The 18,198-nt window shown below is 44.7% G+C and overlaps 1 protein-coding gene and 1 long non-coding RNA gene across 2 annotated transcripts; one reads left to right on the top strand and one right to left on the bottom strand.

Annotated features, from left to right (window-relative positions):
* The first annotated feature begins 656 nt into the window (after positions 1-656).
* LOC131897942 (fibroblast growth factor receptor 3-like) lies at positions 657-3,373 on the top strand. Its single transcript, XM_059248972.1, is given in 9 exon segments — positions 657-875; positions 1,202-1,350; positions 1,582-1,703; positions 1,777-1,887; positions 1,966-2,153; positions 2,271-2,341; positions 2,343-2,388; positions 2,728-2,865; positions 3,002-3,373. Coding segments are annotated over 9 exon segments (1,416 nt in total).
* An 8,063-nt stretch (positions 3,374-11,436) lies between these two features.
* Positions 11,437-13,098, bottom strand: LOC131897849 (uncharacterized). The gene is made up of 3 exons (XR_009375814.1): positions 12,991-13,098; positions 11,928-12,020; positions 11,437-11,505 (listed from the first exon to the last, which is right to left on the bottom strand). It is a non-coding gene; the product is annotated as an uncharacterized LOC131897849 (long non-coding RNA).
* Between the last annotated feature and the right edge of the window lie 5,100 nt (positions 13,099-18,198).

Raw genomic sequence — 18,198 nt, 5'->3', positions numbered from 1 at the left:
CCTTGTCATCCTATGCTCATGATGATTTTGATGTGTTAAAAATATATGGGGATGAAAACATCCATCTTCTAACTACATCTTAGTGAATAAAATCTAAGTACCGAAGCTCATGGTTTTGCACTCATTCCCTTCAGCAGTGCAGTGATGTGCAGACTCAGGCATCTTCTATCCACCACTCAGCCATGCATTTGTATATCCATGCATGCATCCATCTACCATCCATCTATACCTCCATCAATCCACTTATAAATCCATTCATCCCCTCATCTCCTCACCCATCCACCTATCTACCCATCCACCCACCCACCCACCCATCTATCTATTATCCTTCCTCCCACCCATCCGCTATTCCCCTCACCCATCCACCTATCTACCCATCCACCTATTCAACCTGCCCCATCTTGGTCTCCCTCAATCCTCCAGCTGGGTTTCCACAGTTCTGCCTTGAGGCTCTGGCCTGGATGCCTTGGTGGTGGTGTGGGTGCTTCTGGCTCTGCCAGGCTTCTCTCCTGAGTCTGTCCCCTGCTGACTCACAGATGTTTTTGACTACCAAGGTGAGTGGGGGACATAGGTCACCAGATCTGAGTATCCAGGGTCCCTTCCCTCCCCAACAGGTGCCTGGGGTTCAGGCCTGATGGGAAGTCCCATAAGGCCACATGAGGCCCCAAATTTATGTCTTTGCAGCTGAGAGAGAGCTGGCAGAGGGTAATGAGGTTGGCAGCTTATCTGCAGGCATCATCAGCTTCTGGGTGGGCTTCTCCTTATTAATTCTGTTGGTGGCAACTGTGACACTCTGCTACCTGCATAGAGCTGCAAGAAAGGGCCTGGGCCCTCCTGCTGTTTGCAGGAGTTCTCAATTCACACCTGAGTGACAGGTACCTGAAAGTAGATACCAGATTTTGATCTCTCTGTCATACCTTGAGCCTCCTAGAGTCCCAGCAGTGCCTGGAGCCTGCCAGGAGACATTTCTCTGCAGTCAGATGGGCTGATCCTTCCCTGTTCCTTTTCACCACATGGATCCCAAGTTACTCTGAGATGCAAAACAATTTTGAATCTTCAGTAACCACTGCATGAGTATCCCTTTTCTTGGCCCTACATCCTGCTTCACATAGACTTGACCTTGCCACTCCTGGGAGTTATACCAAATCAACTCTTTCCAAGCACCCATTGTGCAGCACCAATCTATCCCCAGTGATCCAAGAAGGTAACCATGGAGTCTTACCCCTCCAAGAACTCTGACATACCCTTGGACTGCATCATCCGCCCATTCTCAAGAGAAGACACTGTTATGGCCAATATTTCTGATCTTATGCTGCCTGCTGACCCAAAGTGGGAAATATCTAGAACTCTGTAAGTGCTGATGAGGGATACAATGTACTTGGTGGGGTTTTGTGTATACCTAGGAAGGGGGGTTTCTGTGGTTCGGGGCTAGATGGCTACCAGGCAGAAGCCTGTTGGAGGTGGGATGAAATACTCCAGAGTGAGATCTCAGGGGTTACTCTGTCTGTGGATGCAGTGGCACAGGGCCATGAGGGCTGGGGGTGCTGAGCACATACTCACTGCCTCTGCTTCTTTGGCCAGGCTGACCCTCAGTAATCCTCTGGGAGAAGGCTGCTTTGGCCAGGCGTTTATGGCAGAGGCTATTGGCATTAACATGGTCAGCACTGCTAAGCCTGTCACTGTGGCTGTGAAAATGCTGAGAGGTGAGGGAGAGAAGTAACAAAGGGCATTTGGGTTCTATAGGGTCATCACCTGACACCCCCACTCTCAACATAGATGATGTGAATGACCAGGACTTGTTGGCTCTGGTGTCTGAGATGGAGATGATGAAAATTATTGGCAAGCACAAGAACATTATCAACCTGCTGGGGGCCTGCACACAGGGTGGTAGGTGCGGCAAGTGAGTAGACTGTTGGATTGGGGCTCCTGAGTCACACAACATCTCTGAGGTGCCTGTACTTCCAGGGCCACTGTATGTGCTGATGGAGTATGCGACCAAGGGCAACCTACGGGAGTTGCTGTGGGCACAAAGGCCCCCAGGCATAGACTACTCTGACACCTCCAGACTGGCAGAAGAACAGCTTACCTGCAAAAATCTAGTGTCCTATGCCTATCAGGTGGCCCGGGGAATGGAGTCCCTGGCTTCTCAGAAGGTGAACAGAGGTGGGGCACAGGCCAAGTGGGGCCCCTCTGGGTGGAAGAGTGAGTATCAAGCTTGCTTGGGCTAGGAAGATGTCAACTTAGCCCAGGAACCTTCCATGCCTCCTCAGTGTATTCACAGAGACTTGGCTGCCCAAAACTTGCTAGTGACGGAGGACAATGTGATGAAGATGGCAGACTTTTGCCTGTGACATGCACAACCTGGAATACTACAAGAAGACTACAAACGTGAGTCTCAGCTCCTGGGGACACCTGACAGCCAATACCTCTCCCTCTGCCTCGGGCCATCTACCTGTGCAGTGGATGGCACCAGAGTGACGTGTATGTGTCCCAACATACAATAAGGGTAGAGAGTCAGGACAGCAAGACCCAAGTCACACGTATCACAACCTTTAGTGTCCTGGTCCTCACAGGCTCTATTCTGTTCCCTCATTTGGGCCAACAGCATTACCCTGGCATTCCTCTCATCCTGGTGCCCCACCTTGCCCATTGGTGACATGTCCTGATGTAGGACTGTTGCAGTAATGGGCCAGGAGTAATAGGCCCTTTACCCTCACTCCCTTGCAGCTGGTCCTTTGGAGTCTTGCTCTGGGAGATCTTTACACTGTGGGGCTCCCCATATCCTGGCATGCCAGCGGAAGAGCTTTTCAAGCTATTGAAAGAAGGCTACTGAATGGACAAGCCTGCCAACTGCACACACGACCTGTGAGCAAAGCATTCCATACTCACTCCTCTATCCAGTCCCTGGGAGTGGCTGGATTCCTACCAGGGTCCCTGGGATGAGTAGAGGGCTGGTAGGGAAGGGCAGCAGACCAGGGGACCACAGCTGTACTTGGTACAGGTATGTGATCATGCAGGAATGTTGGCATGCAGTGGCTTCACAGAGGCCCACCTTCAAGCTTCTGGTAGAGGATTTGGATGGCATCTTTACTGTGACTTCAACCAATGTGAGTACCACTCAATCCTGCCCCCTCTGCCTCCTCTGATTCCTGTGCATGTTGTTCCTTCAAGTTCCAGTGGTGGGATAAACCCTCAGGGGTACAGCCTGAACACAGATGGCTGTGGGATCAAGGGGGTGTATGCTAAGGTACAGTCCTATAGCCTTTTCCACCAACAGGTATACCTGGACCTATCAATGCTGTTGGAGCATTACTTGCCAGGTGGTGAGGATTCCAGTAGCCTTAGTTCCTTAGAGATGACTGTTCACCCATGACCTGCTGCCCCCAACTCAGCCCAGGAGTTGGACACTTCAGATGTGAGGGGCCAAGAGTCCCACAGACCAAGCTCCAGCTACTACTTATGCCGACTCTAGCTCACCCTGCTACTGTTGGTGCATGGTGGACCCCAGCTGGACCAGTGTGAAGGATGAAAAATAGATGGGACTTGGTGTGTGTGTGTGTGTGTGTGTGTGTGTGAGAGAGAGAGAGAGAGAGAGAGAGACAGAGAGAGACAGAGAGAGACAGAGACAGAGAGACAGAGAGACAGAGAGATGAGAGACAGAGACAGAGCTGCCGTGGGCTTACTGCAAACATCTGAGGTTGTCAGGGAAGAGAATGGTGACTAAAGGTATAGTGATCTCTCATATTAGTTACTTTTCTATGGCTGTGATAAAACACCATGACCAAGGCAACACACAGAAGTAATTATTTATTTTGGCTTGTAGTTATAGAGGCTTAGAGTCCATTATGTCAGAGTGAGCGCAGCAAGCAGGCATGGCAGCTGGAACAGGATGCTGAAAGCTCACATCTTGAACCATAGGCATGAAACAGCGAGAACAAACTGTCACCATCATGTTCTTCCCATTTTTTCAGGGCCTAGTAACCATTAACAAAATCCCTTGAAACCACAGTCTTTGGATTCAATTTTGAAACAAGTACTTCAATACTTAATTTGTTTCTATCTGATACTTGGTCACAGTGACAGAAAGATAATAAATCCAGTATGTCACCCTATCTATATGTCTATCTATCTATCTATCTATCTATCTATCTATCTATCTATCTATCTATCTATCTATCTATATTTCTTCTATCTGTCTATCTATCATCTATCAATCTATATCACTTACGTATACTGAGTATTCTAATCAAGACTACATATATACAAAGGCAAATATCCTACCCAGGCACACTTCCATTTTCCTTCTTTATTATTTCTTATAAAAATAATACATATACCATATACTGTCATGCTGAGTTTTCTGTAGGCAGAGTTTTAACATAAAATACTAACATACAAAGAAAAATGTATGTTATAAGAAGTAATTGTGCACCAACAGATGTTTATCAGCATTGCTGGTCTTTGTCTAATACATGCACTAACTACTACCAACTAACTCCAGTTACAAGAACAATAAATAACCAGAGAAAAAGCTTAATATACACAGGCTGAAAATACTGTTTCTTTGGTAGTGTACAGTTGGATGCTTAAATTTCCAGTACCTTGTCAGTTAAATCTGAAAATTAATATGCAAGTTACATAAACTGAAATTTCCCCTCCACAAATTTATGATATGTAAACATTTGCAATTTTACTGAAAGTTTCACATATTAAAGAAATACATGATTTCATGGAAGACCATGCCTCTAACTCCAAGCTCTCAAGAGCACAAAGCAGTATGATCATGAATATGAGAAAACAGGGGAAGATACAAGGAATTAAAAATCAGTGCTCAATAAGGTATGATGAATTTGTTGCAAATTCTTCCTGTTGGCTTTTATTTTCTATTTATTTTTTATTACGTATATAGTGTTCTGCCTTCATGTATGCATGCCCTGCAGGCCAGAAGAGGGCACTAGATTTCATTCAGATGGTTGTGAATCACCATGTGGTTGCTGGGAATTGAGCTCAGGACATCCAAGAAAGCAGCCAGTGGTCTTAACCTCCGAGCCCTTTCTCCAGTCCTGGCTTTTATTTTCTAAAAATTAATTAATGAGCATGAATGCTGAAATTCCAGGTGATGAGTAAGAACTCAAATAAACAAGTGAACAAATGGACATATAAATAAAACAAGACCTGAAGGGAGCTGCTGTTGCCCCTCACCTAATACCAAGTTTGGATGCCACTTCCCCGTCCCCACCTCACATACCACACATGCCTGCCCTATTGTTGTGGAGTATTAGTTTAAGGTACATTACATTCATTTGTGTTTAATGATGCAAAGATGTGTTGTATTCTCTTATGTTGCATTTGTTTAGCCCTGGAAAGCTGTGTTACTTTGCATGTCTAAAACATCTGACTGGTCTAATAAAGAGCTGAACAGCCAATTGTTAAGCAGGAGAGGGATAGGTGGGGCTGCCAGGCAGAGAGAATAAATAGGAGGAGAAATCTAGGCTCATGAGAAGAGGAGGATCGAGAAAAGGAGGAGGAGAGGAGAGCGCCAGGGTCCAGCCACCTAGCCACACAGTCAGCCACAGAGTAAGAAGGAAAGAAAGATATATAGAATAAAGAAAGATAAAAAACTCAGAGGCAAAACAATTAAAGAGAAATGGGATAATTTAAGTTAGAAAAGCTGGCTAGAAACAAGCCAAGCTAAGACCGAGATTCAAAAGTAAGAATCAGTCTCTCTATATTTATTTGGGAGCTGGGTAGCAGGCCCACAATGAGTAAAACAACAACAACAACAACTACTACACCCTATCATGCACACACACATACAGGGCACACATCCATGCACACATGAAAAATATAAGCAAATCAGAAAGCAACAATGTGTAGGCAGTGTGAAACGAATGATAAACAGCGCTGGTGGTGGCGCTGGTTACTGCACAGAAAGGTCACTAGGCATGGCCACAACTCCCTAGTAGCAGAGAGCTTTATTAGGAGGAAGAGGGGTGGGGGGAGAAGAACCAGGTCTGGGAAAGGAGCGTGTGCAGAGAGAGGGAAAGATGGTGGGGGAGAGAGAACAGAACAGAGAGAGGGTCGGGTCTGAGTCACAGCTCTTTAAGGCGCAGGTGTGCTTACAGAGCCATGCCACACATGCGCAGATTGTGTGACCAGACCTCCCATATGTGATCACCAGCACACACTGATGATGTAAGACACAAGACCCCTTGTCAAGCTCCTGAACTGCACATATGCGGCCATGCAGCTGGAGCATGGTAGGATCCTAACATTCCACACTTTTTGCTTATTATAAAAAAGCAACTAAACAGGAATAGGGGCATTGTTTCTCCCAGAAAAACTGTTTCCTGCTGACTTGGTGGGCAGTCAGTAGGTGAAGTTTGGAGGATTACAAATTGAGACCAGCCCTGGGATACTGTCCTAGTATACTTTGTATTGTTGATAGACAGGTCCTGACATAACCCAATATGGTAGAGATAGTTTATTTGGCTCCAATGTCCTGTTCAATGTCCATCATTAGGGAAGTTTTCTAGGAACTCTAGCAGATACAGAGGACAGCTCTTTACTGGCTTGTTCTTCATGGCTACTTCATTTTTCTTTCTTACACCATTCAGGAACAACACACAGGGGTGGAGGCACCCACATTGGGGCTGGAACTCCCACATTAGGCCCCACATTAATAAAGAAATGGGTCCTGTAAACTGCATGCAACTGCAAAATCACAGGCCTAGTTTTAGACACTCAGCACAATAATCCTCTTTTTAAGTCATCTCTCTTATACATGGATGGATGTGGAAAAGATATTGAGTAAGAGAACCCAGATCCAGAAAGACAAATGCCAGAGGTCATCTCTATCAGCTGTTTCTGGCTCTCAAACTTCTGAAGTGAGTATAAAACATGGAGGTACAGACAGGGGAGGGGATACCAAAAGTACCTGACATCTAGCTTTGTGAATCTGTCTTTGGCTGTATGTATATTGCTCTTACACAGCTAGATATCATGTCCTCTTAGAGATCCTCCTGAGATCCTCCTAGGGAGATTGTACCCAACAGGAGTAGAAATCTAGCCCTGTGTATGTGGGACTTTTGTTATGGGGAGGAAATGTCTAGAAGTAAAAGAGACATAGTTGTGTGTATGAGAGACGAGAGACGAGAGACGAGAGGGGAGAGAGAGAGAGAGAGAGAGAGAGAGAGAGAGAGAGAGAGAGAGAGAGAGAGAGAGAGAGAGAGAGAGAGAGAGAGAGAGAGAGAGAGAGAGAGAGAGAGAGAGAGAGAGAGAGAGAGAGAGAGAGAGACTTTGATTATAAGGTTATAAGGCCGGGGCAGTCAGAATGACCTAACTCCATCTCTTTGTGTACCTGTAACATTACCTGTAGAGATTAGGTACCTTGTATGATGTGACACCTAGCTATGAATGTATAATTGAAGCTTTGCTTTAGGGGAGGTGATACTGAGGAGGACATGATACTCTAGTCATAGGTGGCTCTTTTCAATATAGGCTGATATTCCTAGCAGGTTCTGAGATTTGTGTCAGTTTGGCTAGCCTGTAATGGAGGGTTTATTCAGCAGGAACTGATAGTGAGACATATATGTGTATAAACGTCTTTTGCTGTAGGATAGGTGTCAAGACCTACTAGATATTACTTCACCAAGCTAAAGCACAACCCCATCCACACACACACACACAGTTAAGTCAGGTCCTGATGGACTTCTATTTTAAGTCCTAGTTCTCCCCACAGGGCTAGGTGTCAGGGGTAGCATTGTAGTCCCACCCTTACAGCCAAAGCCACAAAACATACATGACTACTTGTATTCCTGGGAGGTATCTCCCACTTCTACAACAATGCCACACACCCAGAGGTAGGTGCCAAGTCCTAGCCTTCCTCTAAATCCAAAGCTCCATTCATGTGGCTAGGAGAAAAACTCCTGGGACTCACAACCTGGGGAATGATCCTACAGGCCTGCATGCATGATTGTTTGCATATGTACATGTGTGCATGCTTGCTTTTGTATGTTTGTATGTTTGTGATAACCTGATATTTTGCTATGGTGCAGAAGTTACCTAAGAGATCCTAAAACCTAACCATGTTTGTGTATGTGGAACTTTGGCTGTTAAGGTAGAGAAAAATACCTGAGCCTGACACTTGCCTTATATGAATATGAGAGCTGTGCCTGGAGTGTTTGCCTGTGTCTGGGGTTCCTAGCAGGATGTGACACCTAGCCCTGTGCATGGGACTTTACTGTATGGCAGTGGATCTCTAGGAGGTCATGATACCTAGCTGTGTAAGAGGAATATTGGCTGTAGGGAAGAGTGGACCTAACAGAAGCTGACACCTAGCCCTGTTTGGAAGGTTTTGGCTCTAAGGCAGTTGTATATCTAACAGAACCTTCCATGTAACTGCACGTGTGTGTGTGTGTGTGTGTGTGTGTGTGTGTGTGTGTGTGTGTGTATTGTGTGTTGATGAGGGGGTGGTTTTGCCTGTAATGGAGGCAATACCTTGAAGAACCAGTCAAATTGCATGTATTGGGAGTCTTTGTCTCTAGACAAGTGTAGGTCTGTCTTCAGCAGAAGGAGGGTGTCCAGCAATGCTAATTGCTAGCTATTGTAGAAGACCTGAGAGGGGGAGATGTTCTCAGCATGGTCTGATGGCTGTCGATTAATGTGGGGTATGAGGTCAAACTGGACCTGGTACCTAGAGGGGATGTGTGGTCACAGGGGTGGTGGTGTGTCCAATGTGTTTGATGATAACATTGTATGTCAGAGGGGAGCAGTGGAAGGAAGGTGTCAAGCTGGGCACAATCCCTACTGAGTATGTGCTAGCATATGGGGGAGCTGGTATCCGTCAAGGTCTGATCATTCATTTTGAAGTAGGTTGGCAGTGGGCGATGAGATGTGAAGTGGGGTCTAATACAAGCAGAGTATTTGGGTACAGTGGCAAGAGAGTGTCCTGTATGGCCTCATAAGTAGCAGTTAATAAAGGATTATGTGAATGACATTCCGGATCCAGACCTAGAAATACATGTGAGGTATGTCTGAGGGTTTGTTTATCAATGTCTGATACAGGGCAGTCAATGTGTAGTTTGGTGGGAAGTCATGCATGGCCCAATACTTAGAAGTGTATTAGAGGGTGTGTGTGTGTGTGTGTGTGTGTGTGTGTGTGTGATGTAGGAGTTGTTTATCATGGTCTGACAGCTGGTAGTGCAAGTGAGGTGGAGGTGGCATGGCTGTGGTGTCTCATGCTGCATTATACCTAGTGTTGTACGTCAGTGCAGGAAGATCCCAGGAGTCTTTGAACCAAGCAGTAACTGTGTGTCCTTGTCAGGAGGTCAAGTGTGCAACAGGGCCTGATACCTTTCCCCATGGCTTAGTACACTGTGGTTGGAGGCATGTCTAGCATGGTCTAGAATCTAGCACTGTGTGTGGGACAGCAGAAGGGAGTTGAATATCTATCTAGTTCTAATACCTAGAGAACTATGTGGTGAGTGTGGGTGAGGGGTGTCCTTCATGTCCTTACACTGACCCTGTATGTAAGTTGTTAACAAGGGGAGGGGCATGGGTAGCACATGTGAGTATCTAGGTGTCAGACCTGCTGCTTTCCTCAGCTGACTGGACCATCCATACAGTGCTGTTATCAGATCAGCTGGACAGCTCATCTCCATCCCAACAATGTGATAGGTTTCAGCCCTCCTCACACCACACAGCACACACTACACCTCCACCTCCTCACAGGCACACAATGTTCACTGTCAGGGATTTGTTGTCTTCTGGGGTGTGGTCAGGTTCACTCTAGATGTCCTGGGGGAGTGTCTGCTCCAGCCATGCTCCAGCTTCTGTATTTTCATGGATGTGGGCAGTAGGGCTCCCGAGTCCACAGTTCATCTACTCCGTGTTATTTCTGATCTTTCTTTTCATAGGGCAGGAAATCATGTAGTCCTCTTCTTTAATTTTATGTGAACATTATAGTATTTGTATTTGAGGTCAATAAAAATGTTGACTGTGTTCAGCTTTTCAATGGGCTCCCTATTGTTTATTTTTAAATATTCTTCTGTAATCATTTGTGGACAAGCCATTCTCTCTGCCTTGATTTCCATGGGTGACTATGAAAAAATCAGCTGGAAGGATTTTGCTGGGTCTGTTTCTAAATTGCTGTTCTTTTCCACATATCAAGTCTCCATTACTTCTATGTAGGTCTTTGTGGATCTCTGAGGCTTGGTAGGAAGTCCTGGAAGAAGAAGATCTGGGTCTGGAGGAATCTCTCCTGTCCTCCATGTCTTCTAGATTTAGGTCCCATTGGTTGTTGCATCTTGTGTTTCAGCATCAGACTGGATTTTGCTGAGTGTATAGATGAAGTGCAAACATCTGTCACCTTTAGAATAACAACTGGTAGAACCTGAGAGCTCATATTATTTAGATTTCTCTCCTACAGGAGTCAAAACATTCTAACTGCCAATTTATAGAAATTATGTTGGAATTCTAATGAAATACTTCAGTATTTCTTTGTAAATTGTTTCTGCCTAAAACCAGTGAGAAATGGGCCAAATGTATGACCTCAAGTTCTGCCTCTCCATGTAAGTGGAGGCCTAGGACAAGTGGTCCATGGATACTGCCCTTCTCAGGAGATCCACTCTAGAGTTCAGAAAGAGAAGCTGATTTAATTTCCAAGGCTCTTCGGAGATATTTCTTTACCTGCTCAGGCAGGTTTTCTTTGTTACCTGTGAAGACAGAGAGGCATAGGTGACTTTCTGAACTGTGAAAATGCAAACGTGTCTCAGTTGGGCAGGATCCAACAGTAAGTACCCACTGGGAGGCTTTCACAGGAGGACGCTCCTGTAGATTCCCCAGATCTTGTTGGTAATTTGGGGTGGTTGTCTGTAGTTGGATGGTGGAAGAGAAACCATGTCATCGTCCCCCACAGCATGTCCTCCTGTTGCTGTGTGGAGCCTCTGAGTTCCTCTGGAGCTCAGACAGTGCATGCTAGTCTGCTAGGAAGGGGAGGTGAGAGGCACTCTTGTTCCTCAATGTCACTAATACTCAGTGTGCACATATGCAAGTCAGGAATTCTCAGGGTCCACGATTCAGGATATGTCCAGGCACCTAGAAGAAAAAGCTTATGTTAGACAATGGATGAGGCTGGCAGAAAGATTCCTTCCCCACCCTAGACCTGTGGCCTTTCAGATAATAGCTGGCTTATTTCTGGTGGAATTCAGGACCTAATGAGGCAGGAATAATGACCCTTTTCTTCCCATGTGACTTCCTGAGGGAGACTTCAATGGGCTCTCCATGAGAAGCCCTGAATGCAGGGACTGGTTTGTCCTTGCTGCTCTGCTACTGTCCCATAAACAGGCTCTAGGATCAAGAAGGAAAAGCAGTTTCCACCAACATGTCTGTTTCTAGACGCTGTGCTTCCTGCACCCAATTCACTGAACACTTGCTTAGATGAGAAAGGATGCACATATGGTGAAGATGAGGTTTGTCTGAACATATCCAACAGAAGCTGCAGATCTGAGGAGAAAAGGATGGTCAATGAGAGTTCCGGAGTTGACCTCTGAGACTACAAGAGACCCAAGCTGTTACCACACTAGTCATCCTATCTGTGTCAATGACCTGGGAGGAATGTAAACAGTCCCAACCAGTCAGACTTTGTGTAAAAGAGCAAGCTACCCGGCTCCAGGTAGATTCACTTTTCTCTACAAGGAAGTGAATATTACTGAGCAACTTTGGGGTAGTGTGAGGAAAGATCTTGGTACCAATAGCATTTATTGTCTGCACCTGTTCCCACTGCTTCCAGGAGGCAGGCAGTAGGGGAAGCAGGGTGTTAAGTGTGTGAGCCTCATCATAAGCTGACTTCTCTCATGTAACAATCTAAAGGCCACCACATGCTCCCTGCAGTGGCCAGCGATATAAAAAGTTTACATTATACTCACTTGGCTACTTGGGCATCAACTCTGCTTCCTGAAATCCACATTTCAAATGATCCTATTATCAGGCAATATCCTTGACTGACAGATTGGAAAAACCTGAATGAGGGTAATTGATAGGTCACATCAAATTCAACACCATGTTAATAAGACGAGACTTTATGCTCAAAACGTCTTTAACCAGGAACACTCAAGATTCATCAACAGCCAAAGAGCACAGCAACACACAACACTGAGGTAAGTCCTAAATCAGACATCAGTGGAGTAGAATGCCTAATTCAGGCAAAAACTTGGAATTAGTGAAAGTGTTACTACAAACATGCCAGTTCCACAAACATGTGTCACATTTTGTTCACTCCAAGTCATGAGGAGGCAGGGGCATAGCCTTTGTATAATAGGAAGTAATTGTCCGATTTAATGGGCCAGGACGTGAAGTATAGCAGATAAATATGATCAAAGTAGAGTACAGCCAGATACCAGTCATGATCAAATTCTTCATCCTACGCATTTACTACATAACATTAAATTTGTAAAATACACAAGAACACAGCCAAAAATGACAAAAGAAGTTGATAGAAGGAAAATCAGTTGAAATGAATAAAAAGGAATTACAGGGAAAAATTAGTACCAACCAATAATGTAAATAAAGAAATGCCGGGTAAGCCGGGCGGTGGTGGCGCACACCTTTAATCCCAGCACTCGGGAGGCAGAGCCAGGCGGATCTCTGTGAGTTCAAGGCCAGCCTGGGCTACCAAGTGAGTTCCAGGAAAGGCACAAAGCTACACAGAGAAACCCTGTCTCGAAAAACCAAAAAAAAAAAAAAAAAAAAAAAAGAAATGCCGGGTGGTGGTGGCAGAAGCCTTTAATCCCAGCACTTGGGAGGCAGAGGCAGGCGGATCTTTGTGAGTTCGAGGCCAGCATGGTCTACAGAACGAGATCCAGGTAAGGCACAAAGCTACACAGAGAAACTCTGTCTCAAAACCCACCCCCCCCCAAAAAAAAAATAGAAAGAAATAAGTAATAGCCAATTGCCAAAAGGTCAAACTGAGAACTTGGGAATCAAACTCACTACGTCCTGATCCAACAGGTCAGGGAAAAGGTCAAGTGTATGGAAACAAAGAGTCCAACTGCGCTCCCACCAACCAACCGCTTCTCTGAAGTACAGACAGAACCCAGCCTCAGGCAGCGCATTTTGATTGGCTAGTATCTAGCTTACCTCACAAGGACTCTGTGTGATGTCACATGCAATGGACCAATCATGGCTTGGCAAAAAACCAAAGTGATTTTTTAAATTATTTTTCAGTTAAATTATTAAATTATTTTTTTCCATCTACATTCTTGCCCCAAGGACTAATGCCCTTAGCACAGAGGGCTGCTATGTATCCCCTTCCCACTCCTGTTACTTTCCAAGAAGCCAAGATAAATTTATTGCTCTCACACAGTCACACATTGACAATATCCCTCCCACCCATCCTGTGAATATACCATGAGCCCTTCAAGTAGCCTAAGTTTCAGATCCCATTTTCTGTCATGTAGCATAGGTCTCATATCAACCAAGCCTGCTTCTTGGTGTTGAAGCAGCTCCTTTCCCTCAAATACCATGAAGTTCATGAAGACACACTTTGTCTGGTGGGAATAACACTCCCTCAGTTTCCAGTGCATCATTACTAATGACCTTTTGTCTGAAAGAAAGATCTGTCCACACATCACTGTCCTTCTGTAAGCTCTGGCCATTCCCTCCCTCCCCTGATAAAAAAATAGAAAATACATCCAAGAAGGAAGGAAATAATAAGTCAAAAGGAAAATTAAAGTCTGGGAAATAAAACTAGATAAAACACTCTGAAAGTATTGAGTATCAAGAAAGACTCGTACAGTGACCAGGACAATTCACTGATGAATGATATCATCTCAACATCTAACAGCAATGTTCTCCAGATATTTCAGTACCCTATAAGTCTGAGGGAAAGAGCATTTTCAACTTTTTCTCATAAAATATGCATTACCCTTATTCTCAAACCAAGTAAATAAAAGTTAAAAAGAGGCCAGTATCAGGCAATATCCTTGACTGACATAAATTAGAAAATCCTTAACGAGAGATAGCTCACACCAAATTCAACAACACATTAAGACCATACTTTGCCAGGCGGTGTTTTAACATGCCTTTAATCCCAGCATTCGGGAGGAAGAGACAGGCAGATCTACGTAAGTTCAAGGCCAGCCTAGTCTACAGAGTGAGGACATGCACCAAAACAACACAGAGAAACCCAGTCTTGAAAAAATGAAAAAGATAAGAAGAAGAAGAAGAAGAAGAAGAAGAAGAAGAAGAAGAAGAAGAAGAAGAAGAAGAAGAAGAAGAAGAAGAAGAAGAAGAAGACCATACTTCATTTTCAGGATTCCTTAACCTATGAACATTAGGATTTGTCCACACATACAAATTGACACAAAGCAGAACATACACACAACATTGAGGTAAGGTCTACAATCGGACATCAAAGGAATGAAATGCCTTTTTCAGGAAATCTTTTGGAACTAGAGAAAGTGTTACTTCAAATATTCCAGTTCCACAAACACAGTTGTCACATTTTGTTTCCTAGGAATCCTGAACAAGCAGAGGAAAGAACCTTAGATCATTTCAAAGTACTTGTCACATTCAATGTGTGGGTAAATGAAATAGAGCATGTAAATATGATCAAAATGCAAAATAGTCATATATGGGAAGTCATGATCAAATTCCTCATGCTATAGAGATAACATACACCACTATATGTGTAAATTCCTCAAGAACAAAGGCAAAAATGACAAAGAAAGAAACTGATAAAAGGAAAATGAAATGAAATAAGCAAAAAGCATTTACAGGCAAAAGTAAAAACCCAAACCAAAGATGTAAATAAAGCAATAAATATACACCAAATGACAAAAGCCCAAACTGAAAACCTGGGAAATATACTCACTAAGTCGAGATCCGACAGGCTTTGAAAAGTCCAAATCTAGCAGAAGCAACTGAATCCAACTGCTCTCCCATCAACCAACTGCTTCTCTGAAGTACAAAGACAAACCCAACCCTAGGTGGGGCCTTTTATTGTCTGATATCTAGCTTACATCACTTGGACTCCATGTGATGTCACATGCAATGGTCCAATCAAGGCTTGGCAAAATCCATAGTGATTTTTCATTTTTTCTCTCACATTCTTGTTTCCAGCCACTCACTACTAATTTTTCTCATGTGTGGTCTAATAGTTGGCAAAGATCTACTTACAGGAGGCAGGGTTTATTTAACTTCAGATTTATAGAAACACAAGTCAACCCAATGGAAGGAAATAATGGCGTGGACATCAGCAGAGTTCTCCAGTTGGTTATACAACATTTGTCATCTCAATATTCTTCTGACATATCATTGTCCTCTCCAAGTAGTTAGTGTGATCTTAAGCATGTGTCTCTAGTCAGGCAATGTCAAGTTACATTCTAGGTGCCATGACTGATACAGTCAATCTGTGGTTCTTTCTCTCCCCCAGCCCTCTCTCATTTACACTAAAAAGCATGGGATGTATCACCTCGAACTGACCATGTTTTAAAGTGTCGTGTCTTCCTTCAATGAGCATATTCCAAAATTGACTCCAATCTCAAAATATGTAGTTGCCTCCAGAATGAAATACCTATAGTTTCTATGTTCCAGAAGACACTGTCTTCCAATCAATCTCCCCACTCTGCTGAGCTTTCATTCCCAAAGAGTTCTCATGGTAAGGATTCCATCTGTTTCTTTCTGGTGGGCAATGAAGCAGCAATGAACAGATCCCATAGTCATGAGTGCCATGCCAATTGCCCTTTGGCCTTGGTCTTTAACTTCATTCTTACAATCCATGGAGGATCAACATCATTTGGGTGTTATTTTTCATAGGAGATCTTGGTCATTAACATATGACACTGAATGGCTACACAGTATAATTCAAAACCAAGGTGGGAAGGGAGGTATTCTGTGGCCAAGACACAGCTGAGGGTCAATGGTCATGCCATTCCACGTTGCTTTACTGGGGTTTGCATAGCTGTGGTGCTCTCCTACTTAAGTCTCACCAGGTGGTTTTCATAGCCCACTGCTCTCAGAGTGGTTTAACTTTCCTGGGGACCCAGTAATGGACAAGATGGGGAGTAAGGTGCTGGGTGAGGTCAGGAAAAACATGCATAATAACAAGATTTACCCATCAGGGTCATTACTCATGGGCAGTTTGGTTCTACTAATGGAGCATCAGTCCTTCCTTGACATGGTCCCTGCCATGTGGGTTATCCTAATCACCACCCAGCACTGGATCTGCCAGATCTTCAAAAGTGCTCACATCCCACAGCCCACGACAGTATCAGCCCAATGACACCAATATATTCCCAGAGTAATAGCCATGTTTTCTTGTCCATCTACAGACCTCATCTCAGTGTTCTCTATCCTTCTGTGAGTCAGGACTTGTCCAATTGGGATTATACTGAGCAGTACATGTTGGGAAGCAGAGCGGTGCACAGCAGGAACTCACAAATAGGTTCCCAAGAGCCAGCCAAAGCCCAAGGGACAGACCCTGCTACCATTGTTAGGAGTACCACAAGTAGACCAAGCTACACAACTGTCAGATATATGTATGTATAGGGCCTAGTCAGTCTCACGTAGGCTCTCTGGTTGTTGGTTCAGACTGAGTTCATATGAGACAGGTTAGTTGTTTCTATTATCTTGGGATGTTCTTGACCCCACTGAACCCACAATCTTTCCTCCCTCTCTTCAGCAGGATTCCCTGAACCCAAAGAGGATTAATGTTTTTTTGTGGGTCTCTGCATCTATTTCCATCAGTTACTGGGTGAAGACTCTCTGATGACAATTGGGGTAGTCAACAGTCTGATCACAGGAGATGGCCAGTTCAGGCTGTGTATCCTCTATTACTAGACATCTTAGTTGAGTTCATCCTCATAGATTTTGGGAAGTTCCCCTTGCATCATGTTCTACCTGGTCCCATTATGCTCCCCTGTTCCAGTCATCTCTTTCAGTAGAGTACACCTTCATTCACCTCAACCCAAATCCTCATGATCCCATCCTCACCTGCCCCCAGTTCACCCAGGAGATCTCTTTTTTTCCCTTGTCCAGGGAGATCCATGCATCTGCCATTGGGATTTCCTTGTTACCCAACCTTGAATTTAGTTGAAGTCTCTCCTATTGTTGGCCACTACTTTGGGATTGATCATTTTGGGAGGAGTTATGTTGAAAGGACCAAGCAGATGCCGTAACAGGCTGTCAGTCTTCTCTCATAGATCAGGCCTCAATTTCAGTGTCCTGAGACTTGAGCAAGCAGTTTCTAGGAGGGCCATGACATAGTCCTTGCAGTAGCTCCCTTTCTGCAAGTACTCTGACTGCTCAAGGTTCAGCCAGTTGTTTACTGTCTGGGACCCTTCACCAACTAAGAGATACATGCATGGGTCTATCTGAACGTGTGAGGCCAGACAGCCTCCATGGCATTTCAAGGACAGAGCCTGGCCCACTGAGTCAGTATGTGCTAGGCCAGCCAACCCCCATGGCAGCTCAAGGACAAAGCCTGGGACTTGTCCAGGCCTGCCCCGAAGATGATAACTGTAACCCCCAACCAGTAAATTCAAAGGTTACACACACTTACCCAATCATATGATGCCAAGGCTTGTGCCACCCTGCTTGCGGTTTTTCCCTTTAAAAACCCCTCACCCTGAGAGCTCAGCGCCATCCTCCTCCAACCACTGTGTCGAGTGTTGGACATGGACCAAGCCTGGGCTTGCTTGCTATCAATAAACCCTTGTGTGTTTTGCATCAGATATCAGCTCTGTGATGGTCTTGCTCAGGGGTCTCGAGATGCAGCCACAACAATGTTGTCCTGTGTTTTTCATGTTACTTCTGCTTTTGTCATGGGCTCATCTGGATTTAGTTTGTTACTTGAATGTTTCTGTTTCCTTTGTGTTGGGGAGTGTTTGGATTGATCCTTGGTGTTCCTAGTTTGGCTGTGCTGGCTCATCTGTGTTCTGCTTGAGCTCAGGTGTGGAGACACATGGTGCTGGTTTGTAGGTGGGATAACTTCCTGATGGTGGATGATCTAGGAGTGGTATCCCTTCTGACCTCACCAACCAGAATGCAGGAATTGAGATGAGATGTGTGCTGGGGCAGGATTTAGAATGTCCCACATCCTCTGATCTCATGAGCCAGTTTATGTGTATTACAATGGTTATGTGTGCTGGTCACGATGTGCTAATATGTGTCCTGACCTCATGAGCCATGTTCCACAGA

The sequence above is a fragment of the Peromyscus eremicus genome, chromosome 23 (genome assembly GCF_949786415.1).
Source record: "Peromyscus eremicus chromosome 23, PerEre_H2_v1, whole genome shotgun sequence".
Lineage (NCBI taxonomy): Eukaryota > Metazoa > Chordata > Mammalia > Rodentia > Cricetidae > Peromyscus > Peromyscus eremicus.
The sequence above is the reverse complement of the archived record's forward strand: the minus strand, read 5'-3'. Positions and strand labels throughout refer to the sequence as shown.